Raw genomic sequence first — 16,570 nt, forward strand, 5'->3', positions numbered from 1 at the left:
GTCAAAAATTTTTCCATCATCCTTCCCCAAGTCACCAAACAAGCCAATGAAATCAATAAAATGCCGTTAGGCGCATACATTTATTCAATATTTAACAAAATACATGACATAACCATTTTAAACAAGGACAGAGTATCTCGCTCCTGTGAAGCACCACTCCACCAGATCACACCACGGTGTTCCACCCCTGTGATCCCCCCGCCCCCTCCCCCACCCCCTGTAATCTCCACAAACCTGTCTGAAATATGAACAACTGGGCTAAACATATCTAAATGAGGTAACTGTATTCTATCCTTATTCGAAAGTGGAAAATGACTCCCTGCATTTAACTGAAATGTCACTGTATCCATCTATATACATCTATAAAAATAAATAAATATTATAGATACATGTACACATGCACACATATATACACACACACACACACATTATGTATGTATATACATTTTATATATATATATATATATATATATATATATATATATATATATATATATATATATATATATATATAAACACACACACACACACACACACACACACACACACACACACATATATATACACACACACACACACACATACATATACATACATATATATATATATATATATATATATATATATATATATATATATATATATATATATATATATATATATACACATATATATATATACACATATATACACACACATATATATATATGTGTGTGTGTGTGTGTGTGTGTGTGTGTGTGTGGCATACTTATTGTAGCCACACGCTGGAAAAATAATAAAATTAAAAATCTATTTCTACAACCCATTTCTTGCAGGACTGAGAAGTTACTGGAAGAAACCGAAACCTGAACATGTTGAAAGCTGGCCTTGACAAGAGTTTTGGACGCTCAAATGCCCATCATGCCTGGAAATAATCTAAGATAATTACAAGCAAACCAACACAGTAGTATACTACAGATGTGTTGCAACAGTGCTGAAGTCAATAGTTTACATATACTGGATCTAGGCTTAAGATATTACACTCTAATCTTTCACACGTTTCATGTCCGCATGCATTTTTTGTGGCGAGGGTCATTAAATAAGATTTATTTCCGCTTTAATCCACAATATCAGAATTCCAGTGAAGCAAATGTTTACGTACACTAAGTTGCCAATCTCTTTACACAGTCTCACAGATTCCAGAAATGAATGTAAAGGCTTTTGGGTCAGTCCATGTCCGTTCAACCCTATTCCAAAATGTTGGTTAAATCAAAGACTTCGAATTACTTCAACCTTATTCTAGGCGAAGACTGATATTTAAATTGAGAATTACGTAGTACAACTGATCAGACACTGATAATTCACAAAAACAGCAGGTTTTATACTGTGCGATTCGATATTGTTCGATTTCTTGCACAAATGAAGATTTCTTCACTTTTTGATGTTTTTAATTTCAATAGCCCGACAAATCTGTGCTCTTGTAAAGTGTTCTGGTCGGAGCTAAATTACTTCTCAGATATACCGGATAATGAAATAAATACATTTTACTACTTGTAATTAGTATTTAGAAATATATATTCCCAATATTATATAGATACAGTGCCAATAGATAATATTGGCACCGTTGGTAAATATGAGCAAAGAAGGCTGTGAAAATTGTCTTTATTGTTTAACCTTCTGATCTTTTGTTCAAAAAAAAAAAAAAAATCACAAAAATACTCTGCACTCATGGATACACAATTACAAACACAACACAGATTTATCCAAAAATATAGATCATTGTTAAATATAGGTGTGCAACAATTATTGGCACCCTTTTAGTCAATATTTTGTGCTACGTCCCTTTGCCAAGATAACAGCTCTGAGTCTTCTCCTATAACGCCTGATGAGGTTGGAGAATACATGGCGAGGGATCCGAGACCGTTCCTCCATACAGAATCTCTCCAGATCCTTCAGATTTCGAGGTCCACGCTGGTGGACTCTCCTCTTCAGTTCACCCCACAGGTTTTCTATGGGGTTCAGGTCAGGGGACTGGGATGGTCATGGCAGGACCTTGATTTTGTGGTCAGTAAACCATTTCTGTCAGTAAACCATTTCTGTGTTTTTGATCACTGTCCTGCTGGAAGATCCAACCACGGCCCATTTGATTCTTTCTAGCAGAGGCAGTCAGGTTTTCGTTTAATATCTGCTGATATTTGATAGAGTCCATGATGCCGCGTATCCTAACAAAATGTCCAGGTCCTCTGGCAGTAAAACAGCCCCAGAACATTAAAGATCCTCCTCCATATTTAACCGTGGACATGAGGTACTTTTCCATACGGCTACCTCTCTGTGTGCACCAAAACCACCTCTGTGTTTATTACCAAAAAGCTCTATTCTGGTTTCATCTGACCGTAGAACCCGATCCCATTTGAAGTTCCAGTAGTGTCTGGCACACTGAAGACGCTCGAGTTTGTTTTTGGATGAGAGTAGAGGCTTTTTTCCTGAAACCCTTCCAAACAGCTTGTGGTGATGTAGGTGACTTCAGATTGTAGTTTTGGAGACTTTCTGACCCCAAGACACAACTAACTTCTGCAGTTCTCCAGCTGTGATCCTCGGAGATTTTTTGGCCACTCGAACCGTCCTCTTCTCAGTGCGTTGAGACGATATAGACACACGTCCAATTCCAGGTTGATTCATAACATTTCCAGTTGACTGGAACGTCTTAATTATTGCCCTGATGGTGGAAATGGGCATTTTCAATACTTGTGCTATTTTCTTATAGACGCGTCCCATTGTGTGAAGCTCAACAACCTTTTGCCGCACATCACAGCTACATTCCTTCGTCTTCCCCATAGTTATGAATGACTAAGGGAATTTGGCCTATGTGTTACCTCATTATCATACCCCTGTGAAACAGGAAGTCATGGTTGAACAATTTCCTGTTCCTAGTCACCCAGGTGTACTAAAAAAAATGTAAATTATCAATGCGAATATACTTCAAATATATTTTTATAATACGAATTCGTAGGGGTGCCAATAATTGTTGCACACCTATATTTTCTTAAGAATATGTGTTTGCAATTGTATGCTAATCATGAGAGCAGAGTATTTTTGGCATCTTTTGAACAAAAGATCAAAAGTTTAAACAATAAAGACAATTCTTCACGAAATTATTTGCTCATCTTTACCAAGGGTGCCAATATAAGTGGAGGGCACTGTACATGTTCTTTCTTATAGCTTGCATTATGCCATGTATGAAATATAACCAATCAGGCCTTGCTCAAGGGCCCAGCAATGGAAGCTTGGCAGTGCTGGTATTTAAATTTACGTTCTTCTGATCAGTAGTCCAACATCTTAACCAATGAGCTGCCACTACATACATCAAAATCAAACTACCACTACCACTGAGCTACCACTGCCCAATTACCACTCTAACCAATCATCCTAGTACTATACACATCCCAATTTTATTTGCCAATATGGCTGGCATAATTTAGAAAAAAAATTAGTCCTTTGCTCTGCTGACGTCACCATCTTTATAAAACTCAATGATGGTTTGCTTGATTTAATCACTTAAGGGCTTTCTTTTCATGCAATCTGGTTCTATTAATATACCATTTTGATGCAGAAGTGACCTTGCTTTCTTAGTCAGGTACAATGTGACACCAAACTGTTCAGATGTTTTCTCCGATGTCCAGCTTCGGAGTACCAGGGTTAACAGTTTCAGCAGCTGGTCTTTGAAGATTTTATGGGGAAGTGCTACACATCAGACATTTTGATCCTCTTAATCCATACATTGGGTGCACGCTCAACATTGGGGCTGGCTAGGTCTTCTGATGTTGCAACGATGACTAAAGAAACAACTTTTCTGTGCATCACTTGCTTTTCCCCATGACAATTTTCTTTGTTGGCTCGATCTAGTGATCTGAAATGGTGACAGGCCCATGGATGTAAAGCTTGTTGATGCCTTCTCCAAAGACATATCCTCAGTCTTTACTTCAAAGTCACTTTGTTCCACCTCAGTACCGGATTCGGCAGGGTTATTGGCAGCCTCAGAATGACATCATGGGCATAATTTCATTCCAGGTTTCATAGATGCATCTTTTTGCAAGAGATCAGCCAGTTTAGTTGAAACAAAAACAAGCAAACAAAAAAACCTTGATTGAAGGGATCACAACATTTTCTGTTATTCGTCAAAATTGGTTGAGATTAACCAATCTGTGATGAACGCAAGTATAATGAGTATAAGTCCACGTAAACCCATTCTTTTTGTGATGAGCTCTACACTGTTTGTTGTGAAAGTGCTTAAATTAGTTGTTCCAACATTACAGGTATGAGTTAATTTGGCAGTTCAGAACTTAAGAGTATACAAACAGAGCAAGGCAAAATGCCAAAATGGCTATTGCACAAGACAAGATGATAACTTGAGACAATTGGGCCCCGTGTTGTTTCACAAGCTTTTGTAGGCACACAAGATGGAGAAAATCCCCAAAATCCCCATGACATCAGATCTATAATTAAATCTATAATACTTCTAGGCCACAGAAGATTGAACTGATAAATCTGTGGAGCATTCTAGGAAATTAGGGGAATTCTCATTGCTTCCACATTGATGGTATCAGCAATATTTTAGGTATAGAGTTTTACAGAAGTGTGTATACTGTATGAAGTCAACCCTGTTGGTACATTGCATTCGGTGTGCTAATAGTACTACTATTACTTGTCAAATGTTAATTTTGATCAATTTCAGCAATATCGACTTGTGTTTATAACAAAATCTAGTTCTTATTTGTGATTAAAAACGTGTGGTTTTACCGAACACATAGCACAATAAAATATACAAGAAGATAGAGGTACGCTCACCACACTGTACGCTCATGCAGTTCTCTAATCAGCCAATCATGTGGCAGCAGAGCAATGCATAAACTCATGCAGATACAAGTCAACAGCAACTGTTAATGCTAACATCAAACATCAGCAGATGAGAAAAAATGTGATCTCTGTGACTTTAAGCTATGTTCGTTGGTGTCAGATGGGCAGATTTGAATATTTTCTGAAACTGCTGATCTCTAGAGTTTACACAGGACGGTGCGACAAATAAAAAACATCCTGTGTGTGGAGGACTTACAGGCTGAAACATCCTGCTGATGAGAGAGATCAGAGGAGAACGTACAGACCGGTCTGAGCCGACAGGAAGTCTATAGTAACTCAAATAAGCACTCTTTACAACTCTAGTATGCAGAAAAGCATCTCAGAGTGCACACCACATCAAACCTTGAGGTGGATGGGCTACAACAGCAGAAAACCACATTAGGTTCCACTCCCGTCAGCTAAGAACAAGAATCTGAGGCTATCATGGGGAAAAAGATGCTATTTTTTTTTCAATTTCTAATCTTCAGCTGTTCTGATTGGGTGAGGCAGGAGGAATGAGCAAAAATTCAGGCAAAGTATTGTGAGAAGCTTGTGGAAAGCTACCCCAAGTGTTTGATTCAAGTTCAAGCAATTAACACGCAAAGCCATCAAATATGATCAAAGTGTGTGCAAACTTCTGACTCACCGATAATATCTGAATTGCCAAATAAATAATGAAATAAATCCATATCTTAGATATATTATTTTGAAATGACCCCTTATGGAAATAAAGTAGATACCCCAATTGACTTAACATGGGCAGAACTATGGTGGTGGTTGTAGCAGTAGTAGTAGTAATAGTAGTAGTAGTAGTAGTAGTAATACTAGTAGTGGTAGTAGTAGTAGTAGTAGTAGTAATACTAGTAATGGTAGTGGTAGTAGTAGCAGTAGTAGTGGTAGTAATACTAGTAGTGGTAGTAGTAGTGGTAGTAATAGTAATACTAGTAGTGGTAGTAGTAGTAGTAGTAATACTAGTAGTGGTAGTAGTAGCAGTAGTAGTGGTAGTAATAGTAATACTAGTAGTGGTAGTAGTAGTAGTAGTAGTAGTAATACTAGCAGTGGTAGTAGTAGTAGTAGAAGTAGTAGTAGTAGAAGTAGTAATACTAGTAGTGGTAGTAGTAGAAGTAGTAGTAATACTAGTAGTGGTGGTAGTAGTAGTAGTAATGCTAGTAGTGGTAGTAGTAGTAGTAATACTAGTAGTGGTAGTAGTAGTAGTAGTAATGCTAGTAGTGGTGGTGGTAGTAGTAGTAGTAGAAGTAGTAGTAGTAATAGTAGAAGTAGTAGTAGTAGTAGTAGTAGTAATACTAGTAGTGGTAGTAGTAGTAGTAGTAGTAATACTAGTAGTAGAAGTAGTAGTAGTAATAGTAGAAGTAGTAATAGTAGTAATAGTAGAAGTAATAGTAATAGTAGAAGTAGAAGTAGTAGTAGTAGTAGCAGTAGTAGTAATACTAGTAGTGGTAGTAGTAATACTAGTAGTAGAAGTAGTAGTAGTAGTAATAGTAGAAGTAGTAATAGTAGAAGTAATAGTAATAGTAGAAGTAGAAGTAGTAGTAGTAGTAATAGTAGTAGTAGTGCAGCTTTTAATGCCATGTCAGCATCTGGGGCTCTCTTCATGGTAAAAACAGACTTACAAAAATTACAAGCATTGCATAAATACAATACAATAAAACCAATTAAAATGAAAATACAGCTGTTAAGATTATATAAGATGTTTTACATTGATATATGATAAAAATTCTAAAACCTTTTCTGGTTAAATCTTACTAAAGTCCTTAAGTGAGCTTACTACAATAAAAATGTTGTCTATTGGGAACAACAAAGGTAATATGAGATGTGTGGCATTTAGAATGAGTGGACAGTTGTTTTTTTTTTTGTTTTTTTTTTAGCTAAGGTGTATATAAACTTTTGGATTCAACTCTAATCATGGAACCAGTAGAACAGAGTTCCTCACTCACACTGGTTCATTTGGCTTTTCGTTACTTTACTGACCAATCTAAGGCAAAGGGTCATTTGGAATTTTGGCGTTTCACTGGGACAGAAGCAACCATAAAAAAAAAAAGAAAGAAAGAAAAAAGAAACCTGCATTAGGAACTGTCATTAATGTAAAAGCACAACTGTCTCCAAAAAAACAAAACAAAACAGGGTTCTCTTGGGGATAAGAAACTCTCCATAAATGAGACGGACAGAAATCATACAGTATGGACAATCAGTTATGAAAAGTGAAGTTTGGAATGATATGCCTCAGAGCTGGAAAAGGCCATGCTTTATAATGTATGAAACTGGTGACATGGAGAGAGTGGAATAGGATTCTTCCATACCTGACATTTGAGACCCGCAAGGCTTCACTCTCAGTCCTGAAATGCAAAGAGAACGTATACTACTGAAAAAACCCACTTCTTTAATAAATACAAATATACAGTTTTAAAAATGACAATAAGGAATGACAATTAGAGTAATAAGAGTAATAATTATAGTGATCTGCGGTGGATCCAGAGCCAAACCCAATAACAATGGGCTCAAAGCAGAAGAAGGGTTCATTGCAAGGCACCATTCACACACTCATTCTCACCTAGGGGCAATTGGGAGTGCAGTGGGAGGCGAACACAGACAGTAACGAGCTCAGGATCAAACCGTGTAGCCCTTAGCAGTACTCCACAGTGTGCCACAAAATATGTCATTTTGTATAAGGGACTCCATATTTTTCATCAATGACCCATGATATTCCAAGGGTCAATCTACTTGACCCACATGAGCTAAAGTACTTCTCTCAGATTTAGAATTTGATTCGAAATACACTGCTTCCATGTGACTTTTCAATTTCATGGTCCAAAGCAGACTTTTTCAAAAACAAAGAGAGACCAATAACAAACAAAAAAACTATTTTGGGTATCACGCTCGTCATTTTCCTACTGTAACAGCAGCCAGAATCCAGCCCTGCCCCATCAAGGTGTTTCTGTGGCAGTATGGCACATGCTTGTTGACTGTGCAGTTCAATGAGAAATATGATTGTGCGCCACGTGTGTGAAATTAGATCTGGGAAAACAACAGCGCGATACATAATTACAAAACAGGGTGTAAAACCTCGCTCCTGAACAACGAAGTGGAAGCCTACAGTACAATACAACTACTGGAATAGCAATATTCACATTTCTGATTATGACCCAGAGCATGTACAGTCTATAATTCACCAGTTAATATCCCACTGTGTCCCACTGGGCTTCCTGGGTATGAGGAGCTATGTAATGATGGAGAATCCCAATATTCACACCCATGGCAGCGTGAACACCTCAGCTTTCTTTGCTCAGCCAGCCCTGTTTCAATAATTCACAAGCTGTATGTATCTTTGAAATTAGGTTCCGTCAACATGTAGTCATTTTCTTGGAAATGCTGTGAGGACTGAAACTTTAAAAAAAAAAAAAAAAGAAAGAAAAGACGACAATAAAGCTGTACATCCTTCGTTACTGCAATAAGACACGCTGTGTGTTCTATTGCCACACTAAAGCCTAATTAAATAATTTGCTGTTAGGTCAATATTTTGTAAGTCACCTTGATGCAAAATGAAAACTGCTTTTCTCAGTATAAAAATAGAAATACTGAACTACATGTTGGATTGCTTGTCTCAAACATACGGTATCTCGTAAGGGTTGGTGCTCGGGCAGAGTCTCTACACAATGCATTTTGTTAACTCTGCAGAGCGCTAGCATTTATATCAGTGATTCAGAGTGTTGCTCTGACTGAAGGAAGTATGTCTGCAGACACTTTGTTGTTTAGGAGTTTAGGCCAGGGGTGTCCAACTCAAATTCTGCCCAGGCCACTGCATTATTGTGAGCATTTGAGGTGCCATAATGTATAGCTACTCATTTCATCAGTATATTGTCTATTCTATCAATTACCACCAATAAACCAAGGCTGTGAATGAAGAATAGGACGATTCGAGGGAAGAGAGAGAGAACACTTTTTTTTTTTTTTAATCATGAAAAGCTTAAAGAGTTGGAACAGCAAGGCCAATTCTATTGTTTGCACTATGCATTGAAGATTGGGTTTGAGATCAAAAGATTAATACGAGACAACCGATGAATTTCAGCTTTCGTTTCCTCATATTTACATCTAGATGTTTTAAAGATCATGGCACCTTTTGTTTGAACCCACCCATTTTTCAAGTGATCAAAATATTGGAAAATGTGAACTGTTTCTTGCTGCCCACGTGCGCACTCTTAAATTGACTGTTTAAAGAATTAATAGCTCTGAACGTCTAGTCTTGATTTGAGCCGTAGGTTTCACCTGTGAAGACTGTATCTGTTGTTATAAAGGATAAACCAATCAATTCTAGAGAGCTGTCTGTATGGGAGAACAGCAAGACAGTTTGAAGCTGCGAAAAAAGAGTGAAATTCTATCAGATCCACTGCACAAACATTGGGCATAGTACACCAGTGGTTTCATTCTCTTTCAGGCCATTCCACATTGTCGTATTGACTAACAACCAGGCATGAAACAGATCGGCCAAGGAAAACAGCAGCAGCTGCTGACGAACACTGTGAAGAAAAACCCAAAAACAACAGTGACGACAACTTTCACATGAGCTTTCCAGTGCCGAAATTTAGAGGCCATACGACAAAATACAAACCACTCATCAGCAGAAAGAAACAGAAAGCCAGATTGGAATTCACAAATGAATACCGCGATGAACCAGAAAAGCTCTGGAACAAGATTAACTTCTATCAAAGTGATGGAAAGGCCAAAGTGTGGAGAGAGAAAGTATCTCATGTCCAAAATATCGAAGTCAACGGTCAAGCATGGTGGAGGTAGTGTCATGGCTTGGGCTTGCACGCCTACTTCTGGAACAGGCTCAGTGATCTTTATTGATGATGTAACTCGTGATGGTAGCAGCAGAATTAATGCAGAAATTTACAGAAACAATCTGTCTTCCAATTTACAGAGAGATGCATCCAATCTACATGGGAGAAACTTCATCATGGAGCAAAACATCGACCCAAAAAGCACTGCCATCTGATGTCAGTGGGTCACCGGCTGGATGCGGTTACCGCAAGCAAAGGATGTGCAACAAATATTAAGTGTTATTTACTTTAATTTACCTTAAGGTTATCTGTTCCTATACTTTTGCTCGCTTAAAAATTGGGTGGTCTGCCACCAAAGGGGCCATGTTTTAAGTTGTTCAACACATCTAGATGTAAATATCAAGCAAGGAATGCTGGAATTCTGATCTCATTCATCTTTTAATCTCAAACCCAAGGGAGGGGACTGTATAGATCTGTTTTCCAACGATTGAAAATAGATAAGGTTAAGAAAAACATTTATGAAGGACTCACACTGGAATTTGGAGTCGATCGCTAAACCAGGCAAACACTGTTTATAGACACTGGTCTGACATCCATCACACTTAGCAAACTTGGCATCGATTTTAACCAGTGTTTTAGCACTACGAGATGTGATGCGAGCGCACGTGAGCTGTACATTGGCATGCGGTGTGAACATGATCTCAGTATTATTTATTGCAGGATTGAATGGGCAGAGTTCCATATTTGTAATGTAATTTGCCACAATTTTTACTCTGTTCCAAAATCAGTTCGGTCCAATAAAGGCATTTTTCTTCCTCTTCAGACTACTGCTCACCATCAAGAATCCGCGACATACTGAAGTCATCATCACACTTTTACTTTAAAATGTGTTTTTGTTTTTAAGATGAAAAGCATCTTGCACATTCGATTGTATGTGTTTTCCAGCATGTGCTAAACTAATAATAATAATAATAATAATAATAATAATAAAAAAGTGTGCAAAAGGTCTTAAAGCCATTTATATATAATCCCACACACTCGATCGTGTAAAATGATGACATAAGTCCCAGTGACAAGAACGAAAGTGTTTGTCATTCATTAATTAATCTTTAGAAACCGCTTTATCTCGATCAGGGTTGTGCTGTGCCTGGAGCTTACCCCAGGAACTTGGAGCATTTCTCCTTAAATGAAAAGAGCGGACATGGTTTAAAGCAACAGTGAGCTTTGTTTAATAGCCAGTGTTCTGCCAACTCCAGGAAAGACCATGTCCTACCTGTCCAAGCCTCCTCCTGAGACATCTGCCGAGCACACCACAAGTCTGCAGCTCTCCTCTGGTTACAGATGACTGAGAAATCGCTTCGATTTCCAACACGTTACAACCGAGCTGTAAAAATATCGTCTATTGACCGTCATTCAAAATAAAATCGGATTTCCAATCAGACTCATTACATAACATTTTGAGAACAGCTGAACCCCCGTTTGAGCCACCGCACATTTACATTTGTAGAGTCTTGTGGTGCAGATAGGGACGTTCTCTTGAGCTTGCAGCTGTTCCATAGTCTTAACTTGCTGAATTTTACATATTAAATATAGATGTGATGGCTGTTATTTTAAACCGCTCTGTCAACCCTTCCAGAAAGAACATTAAAATGACTTTGATGCTCCACATTTGAACAGAGTTAATTCTACTGACTAATGCATACCTACTTTCTCATTTTTACTCTTTTAATTTCACGGATGTGTAAAACGAGTACACGTTTGTAGCACACATGGCGACCGGCAGAATTTGCCATGTTGCACAGAGACGAGAGTCAACTAAATGGAATTACATCAAAACACAGAGCTCAGAGTTAATCATTTATTAGCGGTTTATTATTAGCAGTGTTTCCCTTTGTGAATGAGAAAACAAACGCCATTTCAGGGCTGTTAAAAGGACAATTGCACTACCACTGCATCTCATTTAACTAATAAAATGAGATACAAAACTATACAGAGCAAAGGAAATCTCAAGACAACTGCTATAACTGTTTTTTATGACCGTGTGAAATGAATGCTGTAAATGTGGCACAAGTGCATGATGTGTTGCAATAAAAGACACTCATGGTTACTGACAGAATTAAGCCACAAAAGACGCAATTACAGCTCCCATTAGTATACCAGCACTTTCAGCTTGCATACAAACGAATTAGCAGGATTAAGCTAATTACTGTTTCCTCAACCGCGCCATTTTTTAGCACACAGAAAATCTCTATTTTGTATTGCCCTGTCACTTTGGGATGGAGTGCTTAGCATGTTTAGCATTTTAATTGAAATAATAAGCCTTTTTTTTTTTTTTTTTTTTTTTTTTTTTTTTTTTTTTAAACAATTTAATATTCATTTGTTAGTTTTCTTCCAGTTCTGGCACAGTGCGAGTAACTAGTTCCTCCGGTGGGAAATATTCTCTGCTGTAATGGCAAAGTTTGAATTTTCAAGCTGCTAGCACGTCTGGGATTTGGAGTTGACATGTGTTAACACTTCAAGGACAAAAAAACAAAACAAAACAAAACTAGAAAATTTGAATCCTGGGGAAAGAAAATGTCCGGATTCAACTGGGAGTGAAATCATGAGACAATCAGTCTATAGATTTTTACTCAGAAAACACTCGCTGCTTGACTGGTGTCTATGAGTACACTATGTCCACGTCTGATTCACAGTGGATCACCGTCATTCATCACGGTCACTTCCAATCACTGACGATTCCACAATCTACACATACATTTCATCACGGGGTCAGGTTGGAGAAAAATGTATATTTTTCAAAATGTGCTCCCAGATGCTATGAAGAAAAGTACCAAGTAAAAGCCAGAGAAAATAACAATTCTCTAGATTATAACTGAATGGCCAAACCTTACGTCTTTACAGTTCGCACACACCCAGCCACATCCATTAGGAACTCCATCTCCCAGAATGCTAAGTCCACACCCACACACACTTCCCATTACTATCGCTCAAGCTCCCCTGCCTACGAAAAGGATACAACCTTTCAGTCATTTAGTCTCATTTACTTCTCCATGTGGTGGTCTAGGTAAACCTTTCAGATATCACTGCGACTTCATTCTGGAAAACCAGACGTTTTTGACCAAAACGCTTTTTCCTGACAATAACAATCTTTGCCGTCTCCATTTTAAGCAGATATAAATATACGTTACCGAACAATGTGAAAATATTTTTATTTACTTTCCCCAAGATGCCACGGATGGCTGGGAGATTGGCAAAACTGTCTGGGTTTTCAGGGAGGGAAGGGTAGTATACTCTCTCTCCTCTATCAATCACAAGAACACTAGCCAATTATCAACATCTGTGAGATATGGGTAGCACTTTCCTGTGCTGCAGCAGCTCAAAAATATACAAGACAGTCCTGGTAGCTGTCGTATGAAACGGGAGACTAGGCCAAGTCTTTGTGATTATAAAGCCAATTTGAGGGACCAAAACAAACAAACAAACAAATAAAAAAAACAGTGCAGTGGTTAAAAACGATCAGTCTGCCTAAAACCTTGCTAGCAAAGTGTGCTAAGTGAATGTAAAGGTAAATGTCAGAGTGTATGCGGAGTATGTTGTAATCAGAAGAGTGCTAATACACTCCATACAGGTGACTGTAAGTTCTATACAGATATACAAACAAACCAATAAAATACTTAAAAAGATTTAACCAACAAACAAGTCATTGAACGAAACCGCTATTACTTCCTGAAAGACCTCTGAGGAGTGGAGAGACGACTGTGAGGCTTGTGTTTAAATGCAGTGGGAGTAATTTGAGCTCAGGCGACAAGACAAGGACATGAGAACTCATTATCAAAAGAGGATAACGATCAAAATGAGACCTCACTTCCCAATGTAAACGTAACATTACAATGCTAGAACTTTAAGACTTGACAGTGTGACTCTTGGCCGTTTTTTAAACCCTTTCTCGTAGTACACTGGCGTTCTGCTCCACCGGCGGAATGGTAATCGGACAGTTTCAATCAGTATAAACAAATGAATTGTTTTATCGACGGAATTAGTCAGGACAGTGTTGGGTTTCTGTGTGTGGAGTATCCTGACAGGAAAGGGGAGGGCTGTGAGCCCCCTAGTGGGCAAACAATTCACAGCTCTCCACAATAACACTGGTACAGAGATAAAAAGGACAGCACAGCTAAAGCTTTTTTTGATGGTAAAACACTGCATACAACCGCCACAATAAAATGATAATATTTAAACCTAGCACGCCGGACTAAAACAATAAAAGATACTGCGAATTCTTAAAGCCCCGAGTGTCTATTTTCATATGATCCATTAACCACTAGTGTGGAGTGTGACACCTCGAATAAAATTTGGGACACCCACAAAACAGGCAGAAGTTGTTGTTTTTTTTTGGGGGTTTTTTTTTGTCTCTGCATTTTGTTTCTGGGTTGTACGCATCTCCACTATTCTGTCAGAACTTGACACACAGAAATAAGGAATATGTCTAGGATCTGTGGGTTTAACCAAAAACCAAACAAGAATACAGAATACACAGCCATCTCACGTACAGTGAAATGAAAGCTGAAGAGCAGAGGATTGTCTGGAGTCAGAAAAAAAAAAGCGGTAAATCAGAAGAAAACAACAGGGTAAAACTTCAAACTACACATCTCATCTTATTCAGAGAGATTGTTTTTGTTCATTTTGGCCAGTTTTTTCCAAGAGTTAAAGTTAGATGTTACAGTACCGCCAGTGTGGGAGGAGAATTACTTTAGGTGACTCATTTATAGACCTTGATCAGGGTGTAGACATCACTTATTACACAAAGTGAGAAACTTCTTATATTGCGTTTAACCACCAAGATGAATGCCTCAGGGTAAAAAAATATTATATTATATACACACACACACACACACACACCCATATGGTTCAGTACATAAGAATATATCCATATGGAAGATTGCAAATGGTAAAATGGTCTTGCACTTATATAGCGCCTTTTAACCTTAAAGTGCTTTACGCTGTTTCTCTCTCTCTCTCTCACACACACACACACGGCAGCAGATCTACCATGCAAGGAGCAACTTGGGGTTCAGCGTCTTGCCCAAGGACACTTCGGCATGCTGATTCGTGTGGGCCGGGCATCAAGCTGCCAAACCTGCAATTAGTGGACAACCCGCTCTACCACCTGAGCCACAGCCGGTAGAGTGGCATCACATTTTCTCCTGATAACATCAGATGATTGGATGCAGATGCACGCAGCCCAATTTATTTCTGTACTATAATGCATAAAGCTGTCAATTTGTACAGATCCCTTGTTCTGTGATGACTGTTATTCCGTCATGTATTCTTATGGCAATTTAGCATAACCAATTCACCCATCAGCATGGTTCTGGTAGGCGAGAGGAACGCAGAGAATCCGGAGGAAATCCTCACAGACAGTACCTGGAGCGCAGGATCTAACCGGGGGATCTGGAGATGTGAGGCAGCAACACCAATCAACTACCAGAGAGACCCTTGTGGTGTCTTCTGAATTGTTTAGTATTATGAAACTTTTTAAAAGGGATGATATGAATTATGGCCATTATTTAAAAAATAAATAAATAAATAATAATAATTTAAAAAAAAAAAAAAAGGAGGTAGAGGGTAGAGGACTTCAAGCATAGACGTCAACATGAATATTTAAAACCTCCCATTTTTATCTTCCGTGGTTGGGAGCGGTTTGAATTTATGTTGCAAATTTCATATGTGGGAACTCCGTTAATAAATCTGATTAAAATAAGGGAGCTTAATTGGCTGGATTTAAATAAGCAAGGAAGCAGATGAATGTGATCTATAAAGGAGATAAATTTCTATTACGAATGTCTTGTCTACGGCCTCACATTAAAGCATCTTCCACTAAACTGAACTTTATCCAACACGATCATAAACACAATTTACAACTGAAGATTAACCAAAGAATAGTTTTTGAAATGGCTTCTTCCCACTTCTGAGTGAACTCAGGGCATCCTCTAGGCCCAGAGGCATGTCATGCACGATTCCTCCCTCCCCCCTTTTCTCCTATTAAATTTGCAATTGTTTAATCTAGCAGGGTAATGAAATTAACCTTTTTACCCGCCAGCCTGTGGTGAAGCAGCCGCAAGGCAAATCACATTTTCAGAGTGCATAAGAGGCCCTGACTCCAGGCCTGCATCTGCATGCAACCTCACACTTCAAGTGGTCTGAAAGCATTTACACAGAGAATATCAACTCACCGCGTTTCTATAAAATCCAAACGTTCTAGCGCGTGTTAAGGCGAGAAAACATCTACATTATACGTACGCTGTGTTGTGCCTCAAATCTGGACTGTAACCTGTAAGAGCACTTACAGCTCATGATGCATCATCATTCAGTTTAGCTAAGGCACCTCAAAGTATGACTCCAAAAGAATGCAGATGGCAATGAGGGGGAGGGGGGATTGGGGAGGGGGGGGATATAACCAAGCAGAAAAGACTGCAGTTAGATCAGTAAGTCGCTGAATAAAAATGAACTCTCTGTCTTACAGGAAGATACCATCAGCTCCCCAGTGATTGGATTAGCGATGCTAGTGGTGCCAGCTCAGACCAGCACAGCCTCTGGTTCACTTAAACACTAAATACGACAAACAAAAATCAATATGAGGATTAAATCTTTTTGTTGTCTTCTTTAAAACTTTAGCAGAAGTTTATTTGGGGTGATGTATAGGAGATGGACACAGGACCTGCTATAACATTTCTAGACATCATACATTAAGTTTGAATGAATAGTGTTAAAAGGTCCTCTCGTTGATGTTCACGATCAAAAACAAAACGGATACACAACCGATATTTATTGTTTTTTAATAAAAAAATTCCTTATATTATGTACACTCATCAAATGAGATGTAGTGAAATCTCTTTGTAGAGTTT

The 16,570-nt window shown here is 38.4% G+C and overlaps 1 protein-coding gene across 5 annotated transcripts in view; it reads right to left on the bottom strand.

Moving 5' to 3' along the window:
- Positions 1 to 16,570, bottom strand: part of iqsec1b (IQ motif and Sec7 domain ArfGEF 1b) — a 216,079-nt gene that overhangs the window by 138,514 nt on the left and 60,995 nt on the right. For 4 of the 5 annotated variants that reach the window (XM_017450616.3, XM_017450615.3, XM_017450622.3 and 1 more), the window contains exon 2: positions 7,191 to 7,226. The exons of the other annotated variant lie outside the window; for it this stretch is intronic. In XM_017450616.3, coding sequence (XP_017306105.1) covers positions 7,191 to 7,226 — 36 coding nt within the window. The remainder of the gene's footprint in view (positions 1 to 7,190; positions 7,227 to 16,570) is intronic. 5 annotated transcript variants of the gene reach the window in all.

Source organism: Ictalurus punctatus, chromosome 21 (assembly GCF_001660625.3).
Source record: "Ictalurus punctatus breed USDA103 chromosome 21, Coco_2.0, whole genome shotgun sequence".
NCBI lineage: Eukaryota > Metazoa > Chordata > Actinopteri > Siluriformes > Ictaluridae > Ictalurus > Ictalurus punctatus.